The sequence below is a fragment of the Xylocopa sonorina genome, chromosome 11 (assembly GCF_050948175.1).
Source record: "Xylocopa sonorina isolate GNS202 chromosome 11, iyXylSono1_principal, whole genome shotgun sequence".
In the NCBI taxonomy this organism is placed as follows: Eukaryota; Metazoa; Arthropoda; class Insecta; order Hymenoptera; family Apidae; genus Xylocopa; species Xylocopa sonorina.
In genome coordinates, this window is record NC_135203.1 from 2,723,134 (window position 1) to 2,739,918 (window position 16,785).

Below are 16,785 nucleotides of genomic sequence, written 5' to 3' on the forward strand. Positions count from 1 at the left end.
TGTTCCAACGGAATGTTTCACGACCCACGCTTCAAACCTGACCTTTTCACACCGTTCCACGCAGCTCTTTATTCTTTTCGCAATATTTTTTTTCTCTCGCCAACGATCACTCTTCCCTATGTTTTCTTAGAATCTCGATCGTTTTAGACGGACAACAGTTTTCAGTATCGCATAGCTTACAAACACGCTCCTCGTTTCCTCCACGAATGTATTTTTAAACACGGAAAACGCAAGGAGGAAAACTTTTCGTTTCTAACAGACGTAGCAAATTTTTCTCGTTCAAAGTGGTCCGTTCTATTTTAATTGCAACGAAGCTATTACGTAGAGAGACAACCGATAATAAACGTGCGACACGCGTGAATTCGCAATTGACTGGAATAATTGACCGGGAGGACAGGAAGTTGGTCGAAACGCGTTGCGGAAGCCGCGTTAAAAGTTTCGCGCGGGGCGAAACTTTTCTCGCGGACCGATTCGTCAGACTTTTAAGCGGCACTCTGTTCCCGCAGTGATCGAACAGGGCGAGGAAAAGGAGGGATAATGGACTCTTTGCGGCAGGACGCGAATGGTACAGACGGTACAGTTTTCAACTGTTGTACCGCGTGTGTGCTTGCGAGAAGCAAACATCGGGACTAGCCTTAAGTCGCGACTCAGGCTAGAAGACGTAGATAAAATATTAATTTAAAACAGCGGAATCGGTGGACGCGTGTCAATCACAAGTGACTAACGTCAATTTTGTCCTCTGCTTACACGCGCGAACACTTAAAAACGATGATATTAATGAAATATTAATGAAATATTTAAATAATGGAACAATATAATAGAAAATATGGATAGCGGTAGTACGGTATAATAACAATGCAAATTGAGCTTCACGGTTTCCGCATTTCCAATTAGTATCCATATTAATGAATCATCGATACCTTGTTGAAAATTAAAATAGGCTCTATTAGACATTTCGTTACCTAGGATTAAACTTGTGCTTTTGTTCTTTTTCGTTTAATTTATTTAAACAGTAATATATTGATAAATGCGTATGTATTGCTCTCGAAAGCTCCGTCTGGACTTCACGGAACTCTCGATAACTGCGTTTCCTTCGTCCAGTCCAGAGGTCGACGCCAGAGCGACGCCCCTCCGTAACAAACACAATATTCGCGCCCACGGAACCGATAAACGAAATAAAATATTCGAAAACCCATGCATACCCAGTGTCGTCGCGCAAACTCGATTGCGTGGGTGGAAGACTAGGCTTGCTTCGCCGACTCTGAAACGAATCTTCCCGATCTCTCTCTCTTCCTCGAACAAATTCCCTTTCGATCAAGGTTTAACTTCGTTTCTCCGACTCGTGATGAAATTTTCGATCGAATTTCGTTGCACCTTAAATACCGTGCAGTGATAAGAACTCCTTTAACAAGGAAAGAAAGAGTATAAAACTAGTCTTAACTGTTTCTTTAACGCAATTACAATAATAATTCGCGAAGCGTTCTAAATTCATTTCTCGTCGAATGAAGAGCTGCGTGCATACGACAATACAGATAATAAAATAAAAAATAAAAGCTACTTATTATCGATCGATCCAACTCGATGTGCTCTGACCAGTGCGTAAGAATAATTTCGGACGAACGCAGGGGAGAAAAATCAATTGACAGAGCGCGTGCACGGTCGATGGTCGAGAAAATTGTGGAATCGTGCGAAGTTTGAAAAGTTCAGACATTGCTGGGTGATTCTGGATGGACGAGAAGAATGGCAGGGGGAGCTGGGAAAAGAGCGGAACAAGTGGGAACGACGAGACCAGCCATCGCGGAACTTTCCTCCGAAGTTCTTCGCGCGCGTCGGTGGTCAAGGTAAATGGTATTAGAGGCGCTCGATGCTGGATCATTGTCGGTATCGCTTTAAATTACCGTGCTATCAACGTCACGGGAACTCTGCCCCATTTATCTCGCGTCTCTACCTACGAAACTCTGTATCCTCTATTTTTTCCCATGTGTAGCCCTGCAGAAATAAAATAATATTGCTGCGAATCCGTTCTTATCCAGCCATTTAAAAGAAATCAATATTAACCATTTTACAAACCTGTTACAAATATCTGGTAAACCACGACTGATCACTATTTCTTCACCAACAATATAAACGTTCTCAATAAATCTTCATCGTCGCTAGCTTCCTGTAATTTTTATTGTCTCAAATTTACAGAAAGGATTCTAGAAACCTCTCGATTCTTGACCACCATTTAATGGTTCCACCAAAATTGGCTAAGATTTAGTTAAGATCGTGGATAGAGACCAAGGACAAGCGAAATTCGACGCGGGACCAGCGTTCGATCGGCGTTGGATCGAGGATTTAAAACGGGCGCGGTATCGATCGCGAACGGAGAAATTTCCCGTGGAAATTGGAGTAACACGCACGCGCTCGCGGGCTCGATGTAAACACGCGCGAGAAAGAGAGGTAGGGAGAGCGAAGTGAAAGTAGAAATGCGCGGGCTTTATAGAAAGCGACATTATGCAGTTACACGGGTAACGAATACAAATCGTAAAGGTGGAATTATATAAACAAAACACGAAGCCGTTCGCTTCGGACGTTCGATAATCTTATCGAAACCGATGCGTATCGTTCGTCCGGTGATGCGCGCTTTCGTTTACGAAGAGACCTGGGGAACGTTGTAGTCGATGGTAGTCGGTGTGACAGAGGCGTTATCGTCAATTGTGGACAGGTACAATTTTTACGGTTAGCCGTTGTACACGAACAGATAATAATTCACGTGGAATTAACGGAGAAACAGAAGTTACGTTGAAACGGTGCTCGATCCAGTTACATAAAAAATGTAACGCCACCAGCGATGTCGTTCCGTCGCAACCGAGAAAGCCGGCTCGATTCATTTGAATCGAAATGGGGTTAACAACGTTTGGTTACGCGCCAAAAGGAGGAGGGTGTGCACGTAATAGGAACGCGATGATGATTCGGGGAACGCGAATGTTGTGGAAGTTGAAATTTTTCGAGGACTTCGCAATCCTCCTCGTCGAGGACAAACTCGCTGAACCGGTTATAGAAGAAAGTCCGCGAGTGCGCGCGGTGTACCGGGAAAGAAGTTTTAAGTGGGTTGATATATGTCACTGTTTATAACGGACGTAAAAATAAACAAATCGCTGGCTATTAATTCCGCGCGGCGGGCAAAATTATTCGCGGGCAAAAATAAACGCGGCGTCACGATCGCGAAAACGGGTTCCCATAAAACGACATCCGCGATTCCGAGAAGTGTTTGGTACGCGCGAACTCGATCGAGCGGCCGAGTGCACCACCGGAGGGGAAAACCCGACGGTACCATTTAGCCATTCCGTCATCGTGTCTCCGATCTTAAGGACGAGGTATGCAAACGCTCGCCTCTGACGTCTCCCGCCGTCGACCTTGAATCGCGACGAGATTCGGAGCGCGCGCGCGACGAGGAGGAAAGACGAAAAGCTCGCGACGACGAACCGCACGGGGATCGTGGGCGTCGTTTCCCAGAGCGCAGCCTTCCACGAGAGCGTCTTCGGTCATCGGCACGATAACGTGCCGCGCGATGCAAATTAGCCGGATAACGGCCGATTGTATGCAAATGCGATCGGATTCTGACAACGACGTTCGATCGAATTTGGCCGCCGCGACGATGCTCGACTTATCGTTACCCAGGCTGCCCTGAATTTTCCCTGACCACCCCCTGCGCGGGCTTGGGAAACTCGCTCGAAACTCGCCCTCTCGCTGGATGACGTTCTAGCGGGTCGTTGCGCGGTTACGGCCATCCGGATGCTATTGGAAGATGCTTCGATGTCTGACGTCGAGGAGTCGCGGTTAGTGTCGTACGATTTTCGGAGCCGGAATGTTGTTGTTCGAGTTAGAATGTTGGGAATCGAGAGCAGGGATTGGTTATACTTGGATAATGATGCCACTCGTATCCAGCGAGATGACACAACCGAGAGTAAATTTAGCAATCCAGCGACGAAGCCGCTATAACTAGAAACGTCCTTGCCTTAGAAGTCGCCCACGTACTCTGGGAACCACCTACTCACGGCCGACCTTATTGTCTGCTAACAGTCTTTCAGCCTTCTACGGTCTTACGGTCATCCACGATCCTCGTCCGTGGCTTTTCCTCTCTCCTCATTCCATATTTCCATGGATAACGCGCCGCGAGCATGGCGGGTTAGAAAGGAAGCGAGGGCGGCCACGGCAGAGGAGCAGGCGAAAACACGTCTATTTGCATAATTGCGAGTTTGCACAATTTTCTTGTCGTAACTAACTTTTCATGGCATTTAGTGCCGGAATTACACGGCTCTGTCAACTGGTCGGCTGGATTATTCTGTGGTGGACGATGAAATTGCGAGTGTCGTTTTCGTTCTCAAAGGACGGACTGGTGGTTCAGGATTCGTCTCGACTCGCCTGTGAGCTTCGAAATTTCTTTCAAACTTGTTTAGTATCAAGAAAAATGAAATCGATGCGCAAATTAATTTGTACAATTATACGTGATAATTGTAACTTTTACATACTGTATCAATTTTCTTCTGAATAGTTTCTTCTACAAAGAGGGCTCGCTCGGATCGAAGACGTCCCAATGACCATAGCGGAGTAAAATTACGTTTTCTCGTTCTCAGGATGAAATTTTTCGTATCGTTGGTTCGTATCGCCTCGAAGTTACCGTCCTCCATCGGGAATTTAGCGTTTGTTAGCGCGCCGATATTGATGTTTGTCCTTTGTCCTCCGGAGAACGGAGGAGCCGTGATCGTGAATCGAGGAGAAAACGGGGTGGAAATTGTTTGCCTCCCTGCCGCCTCGAACTTCTTCGCGTTCCCATCAGTGAGAAAATTGAAACGGACCTAAATTCCTCCTCCATTGTGTCGCGTCATTCAATGACTTTTACTTCCCGCTGGAATGTTAGTAATTTGTCAACAAAGGTCTCGTCGATGCTATCGGTGTAAACGTCGGTAAACACTTGTCTAATACTTTTATCTACGCGTCCATTTTGCCGTTATCATCGTGGAAATTCGAAACATATCGAAATGGCATCGCCAGCTGTCAAGATTCGGACCGATCGGTGTCATTAACAGGTCGATAACTGTATCGCGTCGCGAGAAGCAAGAAGAGTCGCCGTTTCTCGCGATGTCGACGATCGATACACCGCGAAACCGCGAGAGAGGTGGCGGAAGAGGGTCTACGGAATTAATTCGCGATCGAAAGGTTTCGCCCTGGCTGTTTGCGGATTTTTCGCGCGCGCTAACGAACCGCGGCCCCCAGGCTGAAATAAACGAGTCGAATCCCCGAACAGTCGCTCGGAACGGGCCAACTGCGATCCACAAAGAGCCGCAAAAACAGTAAAAACAATTGCGGCTTTTTACGACCGCTGTTATACCTTTCCACGTACGCGTTAAAACGAACTTTAGAACGGTGGAGGTTGTTTCGCTGGCAAGCTTGAAACCTTTAACTGTTTTCGCTGCTCCGCCAGGCGCACGCTAGGACTCCATTTCGAAACCCTTAGGAGGATCCATTCTTTTGTCATTTTCCAGGCTATTTTTAAGTCTATACTTCCACTAGAGCTCTAGAAAGATTCCAATTTACTTGTCTTAAATGTTCTATAGTATCGCTATTTTTGTACTATTTAAATCATGGAAAACGATATTTATTTTAGCTAAAAATCTATTTAACCCTCTATAGATCGAATTCTTTTCTTAGATATAAGAAAATTTATGTAAAGGAAAATCAGCGATTATAAACCTATATATGTGGATTAAAAAGAGATTACTGGTTTAAATAATTTTGTTATAATTAGTTCACTTTGTAACTTTGAAATAACAACGGCTTACAATGTTTGCACTTCTGCTGTTAAAAGCTTAAGCGCGAAATTTCATAAAACAGTTTGCACTTTGCGTTAAATATAGATGTCCGTTGCATTTGGAACATTTTATTTTTGGAACTCCTTTACATCCATTATGATTATTTTTACAATTCGTCTGGGATACCGATTGCCAAATAATTTTTGTGATTCAATACTAAATTCATCGTCTTACTAAATGATCTTCATCGAACTCAGAATCTACTAAAGAATCTTCGGATACCGCTAATACGTTTAATTTCAATTCCTCTTTTATTGTTATAATTTTGCATCCATATTTTGGGTATATGATATATAAATCTGAATATGGCATGAAAATCCATTGATGAACAGCACTCGATATTTTACCTCAAGTAGTTAAGGGTAAGCGTTCCCTCTTAGAAGTTTTGTCTGCTTGCGTGTGAACCGATTCCCACGCGTCTTTGGATTTATACCACCCGTCCAGGAAGAACAGAAGAAGCCATAAAACAAACCCCAAATATCTGCGCACATTTCTTTTATTGCAGTCAATAAAGTTTCAGTCATAAATCTAAAGATAATTCCAGCATATTTCCTTACTATTGTTCTCGTCAATTCCTACTTTCGACAGCTCTAGGCGAGGGTTAAAGGAACCACTCGTGCCTCTCGACTAATGCAACGGTGCGCGTTACCATGCTACTTGTTGCGATCGAGAATTCCAATCTAGCGTTATGTAATAAACGCCAATCGGTTCTGCTTTTCTGGATATCATTATGCAGGAATGTTGCACAGCAGAAGCATGGCCAACCTCGAGCCTGGAATACGTTTGCATACATTATCATGGAATTCGTTTCTAATTAATTCCATGTACATCTGCCTCTCTCTCCCTCTTTCTCCATCTCTCCATCTCTCCTAATGGTAGCTTGGAAATGTCGCACGACGGATCGTAATAGAACTTCCGGAGTGTCTCCTGCGGAGGACCATTCAGACGTTCGTATCGCGCTTGACAAAGAGTATTCATCGTCCTCCATTGTTATTCGCGATAGTTCGTTCGTCGATTGCACTAATCCGTACGGCAGAAGTCGCCCTCGATCGACGCAGGAATTCCGTCGCATCGTTTTCCGTTCGACTCTTAACCTCTGAGAAATTCTGCCGTGACGAACGCGACGATCGAAGGAACAATTTTACACGCGCGAATCCCGTCAAAATTAAGCTAAGAACAGCTCGACAAACTTTTTCGAGCACGTTTCCATAAGTTGCGCAGAACCGAGAGATGCTCCTCAGGAGTCTCCAATGGGAGTTGACGCCATGCGATCTAATCTCGTTTCACGCACGAAACACGCGCCCGGTCGATACCGATCAGACGACGAGCATGATTTCGCCGTATCGAGGATAGACGTTTTAATTGCACGGATAAGATACCACTCGAGAACCGGGAAATTGAATCGAATTTGGGACGAAAAATCGCGAGAGAGAATTAGAGAGAAAAATTAGCCAACGGAAGGAACGATCGTCGCAGGATGGAAACGAACAGAAACAAAGTACGCACACGGCTGTTCTTTCGTAACGAATATTATGCGTGGCAAGTCGCGACTCATCGTTGTAATTACGTACGGACGTCAGTTATAGCCTCACGTATTAAAATCGTGACGCACGTAATACCGTATTTTGACTTAATTAACAACAACTGAAAACACAAAGCCGGCGCGAAACGGCCGGTAAGAACGCGCGGAATCCGCCGCGGCACGTCATCATCATCATCGATACGCGCAAAACACGGGAAGGGTTGACTCAGTGGTCACAATATTTGCGTAGCGATGAAAACACTCCGTGATCCGGCGTTGCCCGCGGCGCAAAGTGCACCGGTGATCATCGAACAATGAGACACGCTATCGCCAACGATCTCGACGCGTCACTTTTCTTTTTTTCGTAACGATATCAGCTCTCGTCGCTCTATTAGCTGATGTATCATCGAGAGCGTGCCCCGTTACGAGCGTGTAAACATCCACGGCCGATTCCGCGCGATAATTGCCAGCTAACGACGTGCTCTCGCGTTTCCTATCGACGACCACGACGCGGAATCATGGTAAATCGGTCTTATCGGTTGGTGGCGAAAAATCCTGTTCAGCCGCGGATGATCAATGGGAAACAACGTTGCGATCGAATATTTTTTTTTTTTTTTCGTCAGTCACTCGCTCGAGCGAGCAGTCTTGTACGCGCTTACTTCCTATCGACTTTGCATAGATTTCCAGCGTGGAATACATGCATCCGCTTATCTAATTTTAGACGGCAGATTGAAAACATCCTGGGCGACGCGTACGAGAATAGAACTAGTAAATAGTGGCCCCGGCTGACATATCGGCCATTGGCATCGAAAGGTTTAAGTCTGTGACATGTAGCGAGGATAGTTGACTTTAGATAACTTTCAGGGACTCGCCAGAAATTCCAGTCATTCTACGCAAATACCAATAACCACGGCCGGGTAGATAAAACGGGGAACGCGCGGTGCGAGGTTCGACGTGTTTTCCGTTTCCAGTGCCGAATCTTTCAAGCACCAGTCGTCGCTGAGGCCTGCGATTTATCGTATCCTAGAAGCTCATTGATCGTTGAAATGCCTCGGTTGTAATATCGTCAATGAATTGGCTGGAACCGGTTTCGTTCCCGGATGATTTATCGTTTCGAAACGATCGTCAGGCGTCCGTCGATTCTCGCCTGGGCGAGACCTCTCCGTTTCCTGTCTTCGTTCCTCGAGGCTCCGTCGATCTCGCGTTTTAATGGGAAACGCGATGACGCGGCGCGATCATCGCGAGGAATGTAAACCGTGATTCAGTCTCTGAATCATTTTTCGTTAACCCTCTAATCTGCGGCTGATTTCGTCCGTCTGTTGCCGACTTGGTCGATCGCGCCCAGTGCCGCGCGAGGTATTTTCGATCAGCTCGAATCGAAAACGCGTGTGTTACCACCGATTGCGTCACCGTCGATTGTTCTTGCCGCGATTTCGCGCGCGGCAAACGTGAGTCACCTTATTGTTGTCTTCCGTTATTATTTCTCTGGTTGTTTTCATCGTTTCAGCGAGGATGACGCGATTAATATCGCGAAGGAGGACGCGCGGTTTCCGCCTCGCTCGTCCGTCGTATTGCGATTGTCGTTGGCGTTCGCGTTGCGGCTAATGGGACACGTGATTATTCGTACGCGAGATGTCGATGATAAATGCGCAGTTATTGTTAATTGCATCGTTCGCATTGTCGCTGCGGTGAGGAAAAATGAAAAAAAAAAAGGAGCGATGGCCGCGTTTGAACGCAAACGCCTGCAAGAGAGCGACTCGATATAATACTTTACGAGTCGACGGCGGTTTTGCAAAAATCATCGTAAATTACCGTGGGAGGAGAGAGCCGCGCGCATAATTACGTCTATAAATAAATACGAATTATCGGCTCCTTCGTTTGCATAACCACCCCGCGTTCGCAATTTTGTTGCCGATCCGATGCGCGTGGCACGTGATCGGGCCTCGTGACCGTTTCCTTTTCCTTTAACGTTCAGACGAATGAATATCGGAGATTTCGCGGAGCAGATAATGAAACCTAATAACCGGTGGAATTTACGACGCGAGTCTTTTCCTCGTACGGTTCCCTCGATGTTTCATGAATTATTTACGATTCGAAACGCCCATTACCGGAATCGCGCTAAAAATAGAATCTGCTCGATATCTCTATCGCGTGTGTCCATCAGCGAACTAGCCGAGATTCGAGAAATCAATATCCACGGATTAACGAATTTCCTGTGCCACTTTGATAAAGATATATCCCTCGCCGCTACGTCCTGTACAGTGCTTCGAATCGAGATCTGTCGCGTATAGATCGAGCTTCGCTGGATTCAAAGCCATCAACGATAACGACAAATTCCATAAATCCGGATTATCTCTTTTCGATCTCGCCACGCGAAGGAATTCTTTCGCGCGACGACGCTCGAAACGGAACGCCGGCGCGAATCGAAGAGAATTTATTAATGGACCGAGGGCTGCTCCACGCGACGAAGTCGCACCGTGGGCTCGAAATATTTTTCGGTCACGGCGGTCGATGCAACAGGTGTACGCCCGCTTCTGGCCACCATTAAAGTGTTTACACACTGGAGACAAGAACTTTGAACCGTCCGGTTTAATCTCTTAAGCGGTTCCCGGACACCGGCCACTGCCGGAGGGGAGGAAAGCGGATACAGAAGACGCCAATTGTCCGGGAATATTTATGAATTACACCATCGATCGCTTCGAATGACACCGTGCTCCGTTTCGTAGACCCCGTGCACGCGCACTCATCGTTAAATAGGAGAGTTCAGTTGTTTAGAGGATGATTTGCAAAGTTCATCGACTTTACTCGAATTGTTGTCTCATTTTTGAATATCTTTCTAACGCATCAAATTTCATGTAGCTTCTTTTATCAGCGTTTCCAGAAATTGCAATATTAGATGAAAGACAAATGTTGCGTAGACAAGTGCATAGTGAAAAGGGAAATCGTCTTTGACTAAAGATCGCTCGAAGATGCCGTTGCACCCCTAAGTGACGCGTGTGTTCCAATATGGCCGTAGCAGGCGATAAATCTGAGGAGCGTCTCATCATTGGACAAACACACTAAAGAATCATCATGTATTTAAGAAACGAAGGATAATAATAATAGACTTCATCAGGTTTGGTCCAAAACTGGCGGATGTGTGATTTGGAAAATCCCAAATGTACACGTACGACTATTATTGTAGATCTTCGTCTCTTTTATAAGTAAGCGTCTCTTTTATAGGGCAAAAAAGGCAAGTTGATGCGTAGTATGACTTTCGCGGAACGTCCTCGGAAACAAACATGGCGCCATCGCGTTGTTCCTCGAGTTCGCTGGACTTTGTCTCATTCTCTGTTTGCGTTTCGCCTCGCCCCTCTATTCGCCACTTCGTTTCTTTTTCACGTTCCCGCATACACGCGGATGTTTATTCTCGCGGTTGGTCCGCGAACGGGGCGAAAATCTCGGCGTCGGTTTTCTATTTTCGACGCCCGACTACGTTACTCATCGCTCCACTCTCGTCTCCTCGTCTCGTTCCCGGCATATTTTCTGAATGTCGATTGCGGCGCGTGTACGCGGGCTCGCGTCGATTTCTGAATATTTTATATTTGGCCGCCTTAAGCGGCCCGCAACTGGCCCGTCGATAATGTTTGACCAGGCATTTACGGCCGCCTCGACTAGCCAAATATTTCTCGATCGTTGGCCCAGCGGACAATCTGGTCAGCGCCGAAAAACTTTTCGTTTTACCCGATAATTTGAATCCGTTGCTTTTGTAAATCGTTCGCGAGAATTTTTAGCACACTCAAGAAACATTTTACAACAAACGTGACGCTTTCGATACAAGTAAATGCACGAGCGGAGTTCGATATGGGCTTGATGTAGAAACAAAAGGAATTTCTGAATAATTTTGCAGACTTCATTGTCTGAAATGTCACGGGTGTTGTTCACGATTCCAGGATCCAACTGTTTCCTTTGAACGTTTCCATTGTTTTCACATTTGCCTCGTTAATTCTTCCTTGTTCAGCGAGTGTTTATATTTATTCGATTCGAGGGAAGAATGAAACAGTGTTTCAGGAATTCGTTCTGGCGTCGTTGACGCGTCCTCGCGTCTCGCTCGTGTTTCCCCGAAGAAGTCTTTAGCGACGTGCGTCATTACTGGAAACAGAGGATACTCGAAACAACAGGTTTAGCCTTCATTGTTTCGATGTTTTCGCAAAGAACCAGTCTCAACTGAAATTTCACCGCGCGAGGAAAGAGAATCCCTCTAGAATGATCTATCCTGAATTATTGATCGTATCGCACTCTCAAATCTGCAGTTTTCTATATTACTGACAAAACAATTTTCGATCAAATCGTGACACCCCAGTTGCATCCATCGCAACCAAATCGATGAAAATATCAAAAATATCAACGCGAAGAACGCTCGAACAAATTTCCCAACTTTCCACGGTCTCATCCTTCGCGACTTATCTCTACAGATCGGTCTGACAGCAGGTAAAAATTCCAACGCGGATTCCTCGTGCGTCCACAACGCTGTCGCCCAGAGGTTTTTCCTCTGACCGCGAAGAAGCTGATGCGAGGGGTTGGTTATCGATCACGCGACACGTGTCAGTCCAGACAGATTGACACGGTAACCTAATAGTTAGCCAATAACAGCGAAACCTTAGCGGGACACGTGCGGGTCAGCAGCGCACCTTCGCAACGCTAAGTCTTGCGGCTGACCAATCCGTCAAGGCAGTAATAAGGGTGAAGTCTCAGTCGAGGTTCCGTGGCAGCGAAACGTCTTCGCGATCTACTCAGAACGGAGATAGGGCCCTGGCCAGTGCGATCGTTGTACGCAGAAATCGTCGAACTCGACGCACAGCGGAAATCTATCACTGTTACGCGACTCCATTGATCGCTAGCGTGCGGTTCTTCGATCTGTCTTCAAGTTTATTCAATCACGAGTACGTATAATGTATAAAGTTTCACGTATAAAGCTGTACAAAACATTCATGGGAAAGTACACGTGCAACGCGTGTATTTAGAGAGTGAAACAGATCTCTGTTCGGGTTCCAATTGTGAGTAAATGAACTTTCTATTTCTTTATTTTTTTTTTTCTATTTAATTACCTGCATAATAATTAATCAGTTTTTTGCGATCACTTTCATTTAAAACGCGAATCCCGATACAGCTGGCTTCTCTGTTCCTTTCTGTTATTAGAATACCATTCCTTTTGCACGTTCTCGCGGCTGTTTTCTCATCGACGGGATCGGTGGAGCGAATTTCCGCGTGAGAGGAAGGCAAACACTCGCAGGAGCGGCGTGTTCCCCGTTCTGGCCCGTGCTGGAAATCACGGGCGGTCGTTGGTCCCTCGCTGGTCCACGCTCTCTTTGCTCTCGTGCCACGACGCTGAAATTCGAGCGCCCCCGGCTGCTGCGGTTCATTCATCATCCCGCACAACGGAATCCACATAACTGGAACACCTTTCATCCATCACGTTCCCTCTACTCCGGCCATCGAGCACGGCCCAGACGGCTTCATCTGATTATACCGATCCGCGGGCCTCGATCTTTATTTCGACCGTGTCCGCTTTCTCCGAACACCCGCGCGTACACGTGCCGCGTTGTTAACCCCTTTGCGGGCCTCTGTTCGCCAGCGAGCTCTCTCGCTCCTTCCGCCTCGCGTCTACCGTCTTCCAATTTCGTCGCTCTTGTTTCATTTCTTTCTCGCAACAAATTTTCTGCCAAGTTTCTCGAGGCCAATAATAAATGTAGTTGGATACACGATAAAAAGCAATTCAATTGAACGTTGGTTTTTGTTGGCAATCAAAGGCACATTCAATCGTCGAGTTGGTGCTTGAATTAGTTTAGCATTAGAAGTAGAGTAACTTGAGGGTTTTGCGAACCGTTCAGTTCGTTAGTTGGTAAAGTTTCGGTAGTTAAATGTAAACTCATCGAATCTTGTGTTTCGTCACGCTTGCACTGGATTTCTTTTGGCGTTCGACGTCTGCTGGGATCGGAGGTTGATTTATTATCGCGATGCTTTTAAGATGCTTTACATCGCGTATTGTAATGGTGCCTCCGGTGATTGAGGTATTCATTAAGAATCGTATCGCCTGTTCTCAGCTTTGCTGGACGGGATGAGTTCGCGGTGAGTATTTGTTACAAAGAAATATCGAGATCGTGGGTACCAACGTTCGACGTTTCGAAGTAGAAAGACTTTGGTCCACGATTGATTTCGAGGCAGCCGCTTTTAACGGTTGAAATTTCTACGGCAGACGTTTCTCGGTGCAACGGTGGAACGGAATCGCGCGAGTTCTTCCGCGAGCGGTTTGTCATCGAGGGGCAGCCGAAAAATTTGCTTTCACCGATGCCCGCGTTTGTAAATCGTCGAAACGGCCGCCTATTTTCTCCGCTCGGGGACGAATAAATCTATCGACGTAGCCGGTGATCAGATAAACCGGGCAGCGATAATTAATTTCGCTCGCAATCGGATCCTCGGGCACGTCGACGACCCGTTTCTCCTGCCGTGGAATTATTTGCATAAGTGAAACCACCTTGCGAAAGATAACGCTAGGGTATACACCTAGAAATCGGTGCCCGTGTCGCGCTCGAGGAAACCGCGAGTCCTCGTTCGAAACTTTTGTCACGACAATGGACGACAACTGGTGTCTGCTAAACTATCGCTGATCGATTTCATCGGAGAGATGCGCGACGCGTCCACCGTGTAGGTGTTTCTCGACGTTCCAGTTTCGAATCCCGGTCGAGGAAGTTTGAAACGCCGCGACCCAACGCATTTCTCACTTCTCGACATTTTTCTTTCGAAATACTTTTATTTCTCTCGAAACGAATTGGTACTTCAATCGTTAACGGTTCTAACGAGATTCTGGTTAAGCTGCGCGTTTACGCGAAAGAATAGCAGTGTAATTAAATTCCTAGGAATCGCACCGCCATCCACCGCGAATCCGTAGGGTCCGTATGTTTAGAATGTAAAGAGGGTCAAGCGAGGAAAACAAGCAAACGAGGAAGTTTCGGTCAGAAATACAGCGAGTGCGCGTCTGAGGCCGGTGGAAAGCGCCTCGCGGTTGTGTTTTCTTTCGCCGAACCGGCGTTCCCCGAAACCCGCACGATCCTCATCAACGGGGTCAAGCCTTTCGGGCAGCGTTCATCGAGAGCCATTTCGTTCGCGCAATTCCTCCGCACGACGAGCGGGCAGCCAATTTTTTCCGAGAAACTATCGGCGAAACAACGTTCGCTGATGTGGAATCAATTTTTAGGACAGACTCACTGCGACGAGGCCTGACAAAAAGAAAGTCCGTGCTGTCGTTAAGATGAGTGAAATATTTTACGGATCACCGCTTGACGCTCGTGTTTTCCTCGGTGTTGTTTGTACCGCTTAAAACCTGAGTCATCGACACGCCGTCCGGGAATGTTGCTCGTCTGCTCGGGGCGTTAACAAACTGCGATCGTACCAGTCAACCTGGGAACAATATTGAATCAGCTTGTCCAAGCGATTCTCCGAACCACCGTGAATCCGCTTATTGCGCGTTGCCTTGCCTTATTATCCGCCCACGCGGCCCCACCGAAAATACATTCCCAGCCGTTCCTTGGCTCTACAGATTTGCGTCGCGTTACGTCTTTCGAATATCATTCACTGAGATATCCTTACTCGCTGGCGATATTTCGAGGCCTCCCGCGGGTTAACGTCAATTTGGTGTCAAATTGGTTGCGACCAAATGGAGAGGGTGCATCGCGAAACAGGGGTAGTTTCGAGCGAATGTATGGACAAAGAAGCGTAAGATGGTCGATCTTTGCTGTTTGGCTAAGTTTGGATATGTTGCAGTGGTTTCAAGACGAATACGAGGCTAGTTTTCTTCGATTAACGTTGAAAACATCGATAATTACGGAAGCCACTGAGGAGGAGGCAGTGAGGAGTGACAGTTATTGCTTGAATAGTTGTTGAATTAATCTGAGAAGGATCTTCAATTATGATACTACACTTAATCGATTTTTTTATTACGTTTTTTACCTTCTACTATCTTACTTATCTTTTTCTTCATTTAACAGGATCATGTACAGGTACAAATAGTAATTGTCTTATAATTATGTTATTTGTTAATTAAAGATTTATTAGCTATTATTCTAATTCTTTCCCTTCTTTTTATAGTAAAAAATGTTTATTGCCTAGGAGAACCTGATAATTTTTAAATGCTAATTCAATAATTACACCTACTGGTATGAAACCTGAATGGTGTTTTTTATTTGCATATTCGATCTTAAATGCTATTACCAGTCTTGTTAACGGTAATTAATATCGAGCATCGATATTAAATCAACATTAACTTTTCTTCCTTTCAGGACCCTAACGCGGACAGCGATCCTAGTGTTGCATGTGACTCCGTGATCGTAAGTAAACCTTCAAAGCTGAAGAATTTAGTATTTCGTTTGCGTAGCGTTTTCACAAGACGCGGCAAAAAATGTGCGAGCCAAAGGGTTGGAATGATGGAGAAGATCGGTTTGTTAAAATCGAGCGTCAAGCGTCTGTGTTAAGAGAACGTGAAACGAGCCTGCGTCTTGGCTGGAAAATGAATTCGCGGCGGTGGATGTCACCCCTTCTTTTTCTCTCGTCTTCCGCCATCTTACGGAGCGTCCTGACTCCCGTGAAATTTGCATTCCGCGAACTTGCCGTCCTTTTATCGAGTCGCTGATCTTTCGCGCTAAAAGAAAAAGGTAGGCGCCAACGTGTTTGTTTCCTTTTATTGCGAAGGTTAAAGAAGAACGTCAGTTTTTAGTTTCATTTCAAGAATGGAAGATTGAGTGCTGTTTTTTTCTCTCTCCCTCCGTTCGCCCCTCCTTTCTTAAGCAAATAGAGTTCTTTCGTCGAATTGAAAAGACTTGATTAAGGAACGATTTTTGTAAATAACAAGATTTCCACTCGAACCGTTGACGCCGCGTCAACAAACAAGTTTTTCCGTCTGCCGACTCATCTTATATTTTTGCATATTTATGACGGTGAGTCCCACCACTAATCTACGCGTTTGAAGTCGGACAGTTTATAATTTCAAGCGCGTACAAGCTCGGAGATCATTTCTTCGAGCGGTATGTTTTTACTCGTTCGGTTAAAAGGAATAGCAAACGCGGCGATCGTTAATCTTGAACACGACACGAGCCGAAGTTATATTTAAATATTCGTCACGCCACGGCTAGCGTTATTCTGCTTTTCCCCCTAATTATAGCCAGCGAATAATTGAACTTCCAGATAAGCTGCGTTCACCGAAATGCGACTGTGTTTTGTAAACAAGTCTTATCTTGTCGCGAGGAAGTTTTCGCGTGTGTCGTTGGTTCAGTTTCCGTTTCCTGCGACGCTGATAAAAACGCGTATCAACCGATTCGCGTATGATAAACGCGCGGCGTTGATCGAGATGATGAGGCGGAGGATTTCTCAGGCAGG

General features: G+C 46.0%; 1 protein-coding gene across 4 annotated transcripts in view; it reads left to right on the plus strand.

Moving 5' to 3' along the window:
- Positions 1-16,785, plus strand: part of Pdk1 (Phosphoinositide-dependent kinase 1) — a 420,953-nt gene that overhangs the window by 264,578 nt on the left and 139,590 nt on the right. For all 4 annotated transcript variants that reach the window (XM_076905028.1, XM_076905030.1, XM_076905029.1 and 1 more), the window contains one exon: positions 15,693-15,740. In XM_076905028.1, coding sequence (XP_076761143.1) covers positions 15,693-15,740 — 48 coding nt within the window. The remainder of the gene's footprint in view (positions 1-15,692; positions 15,741-16,785) is intronic.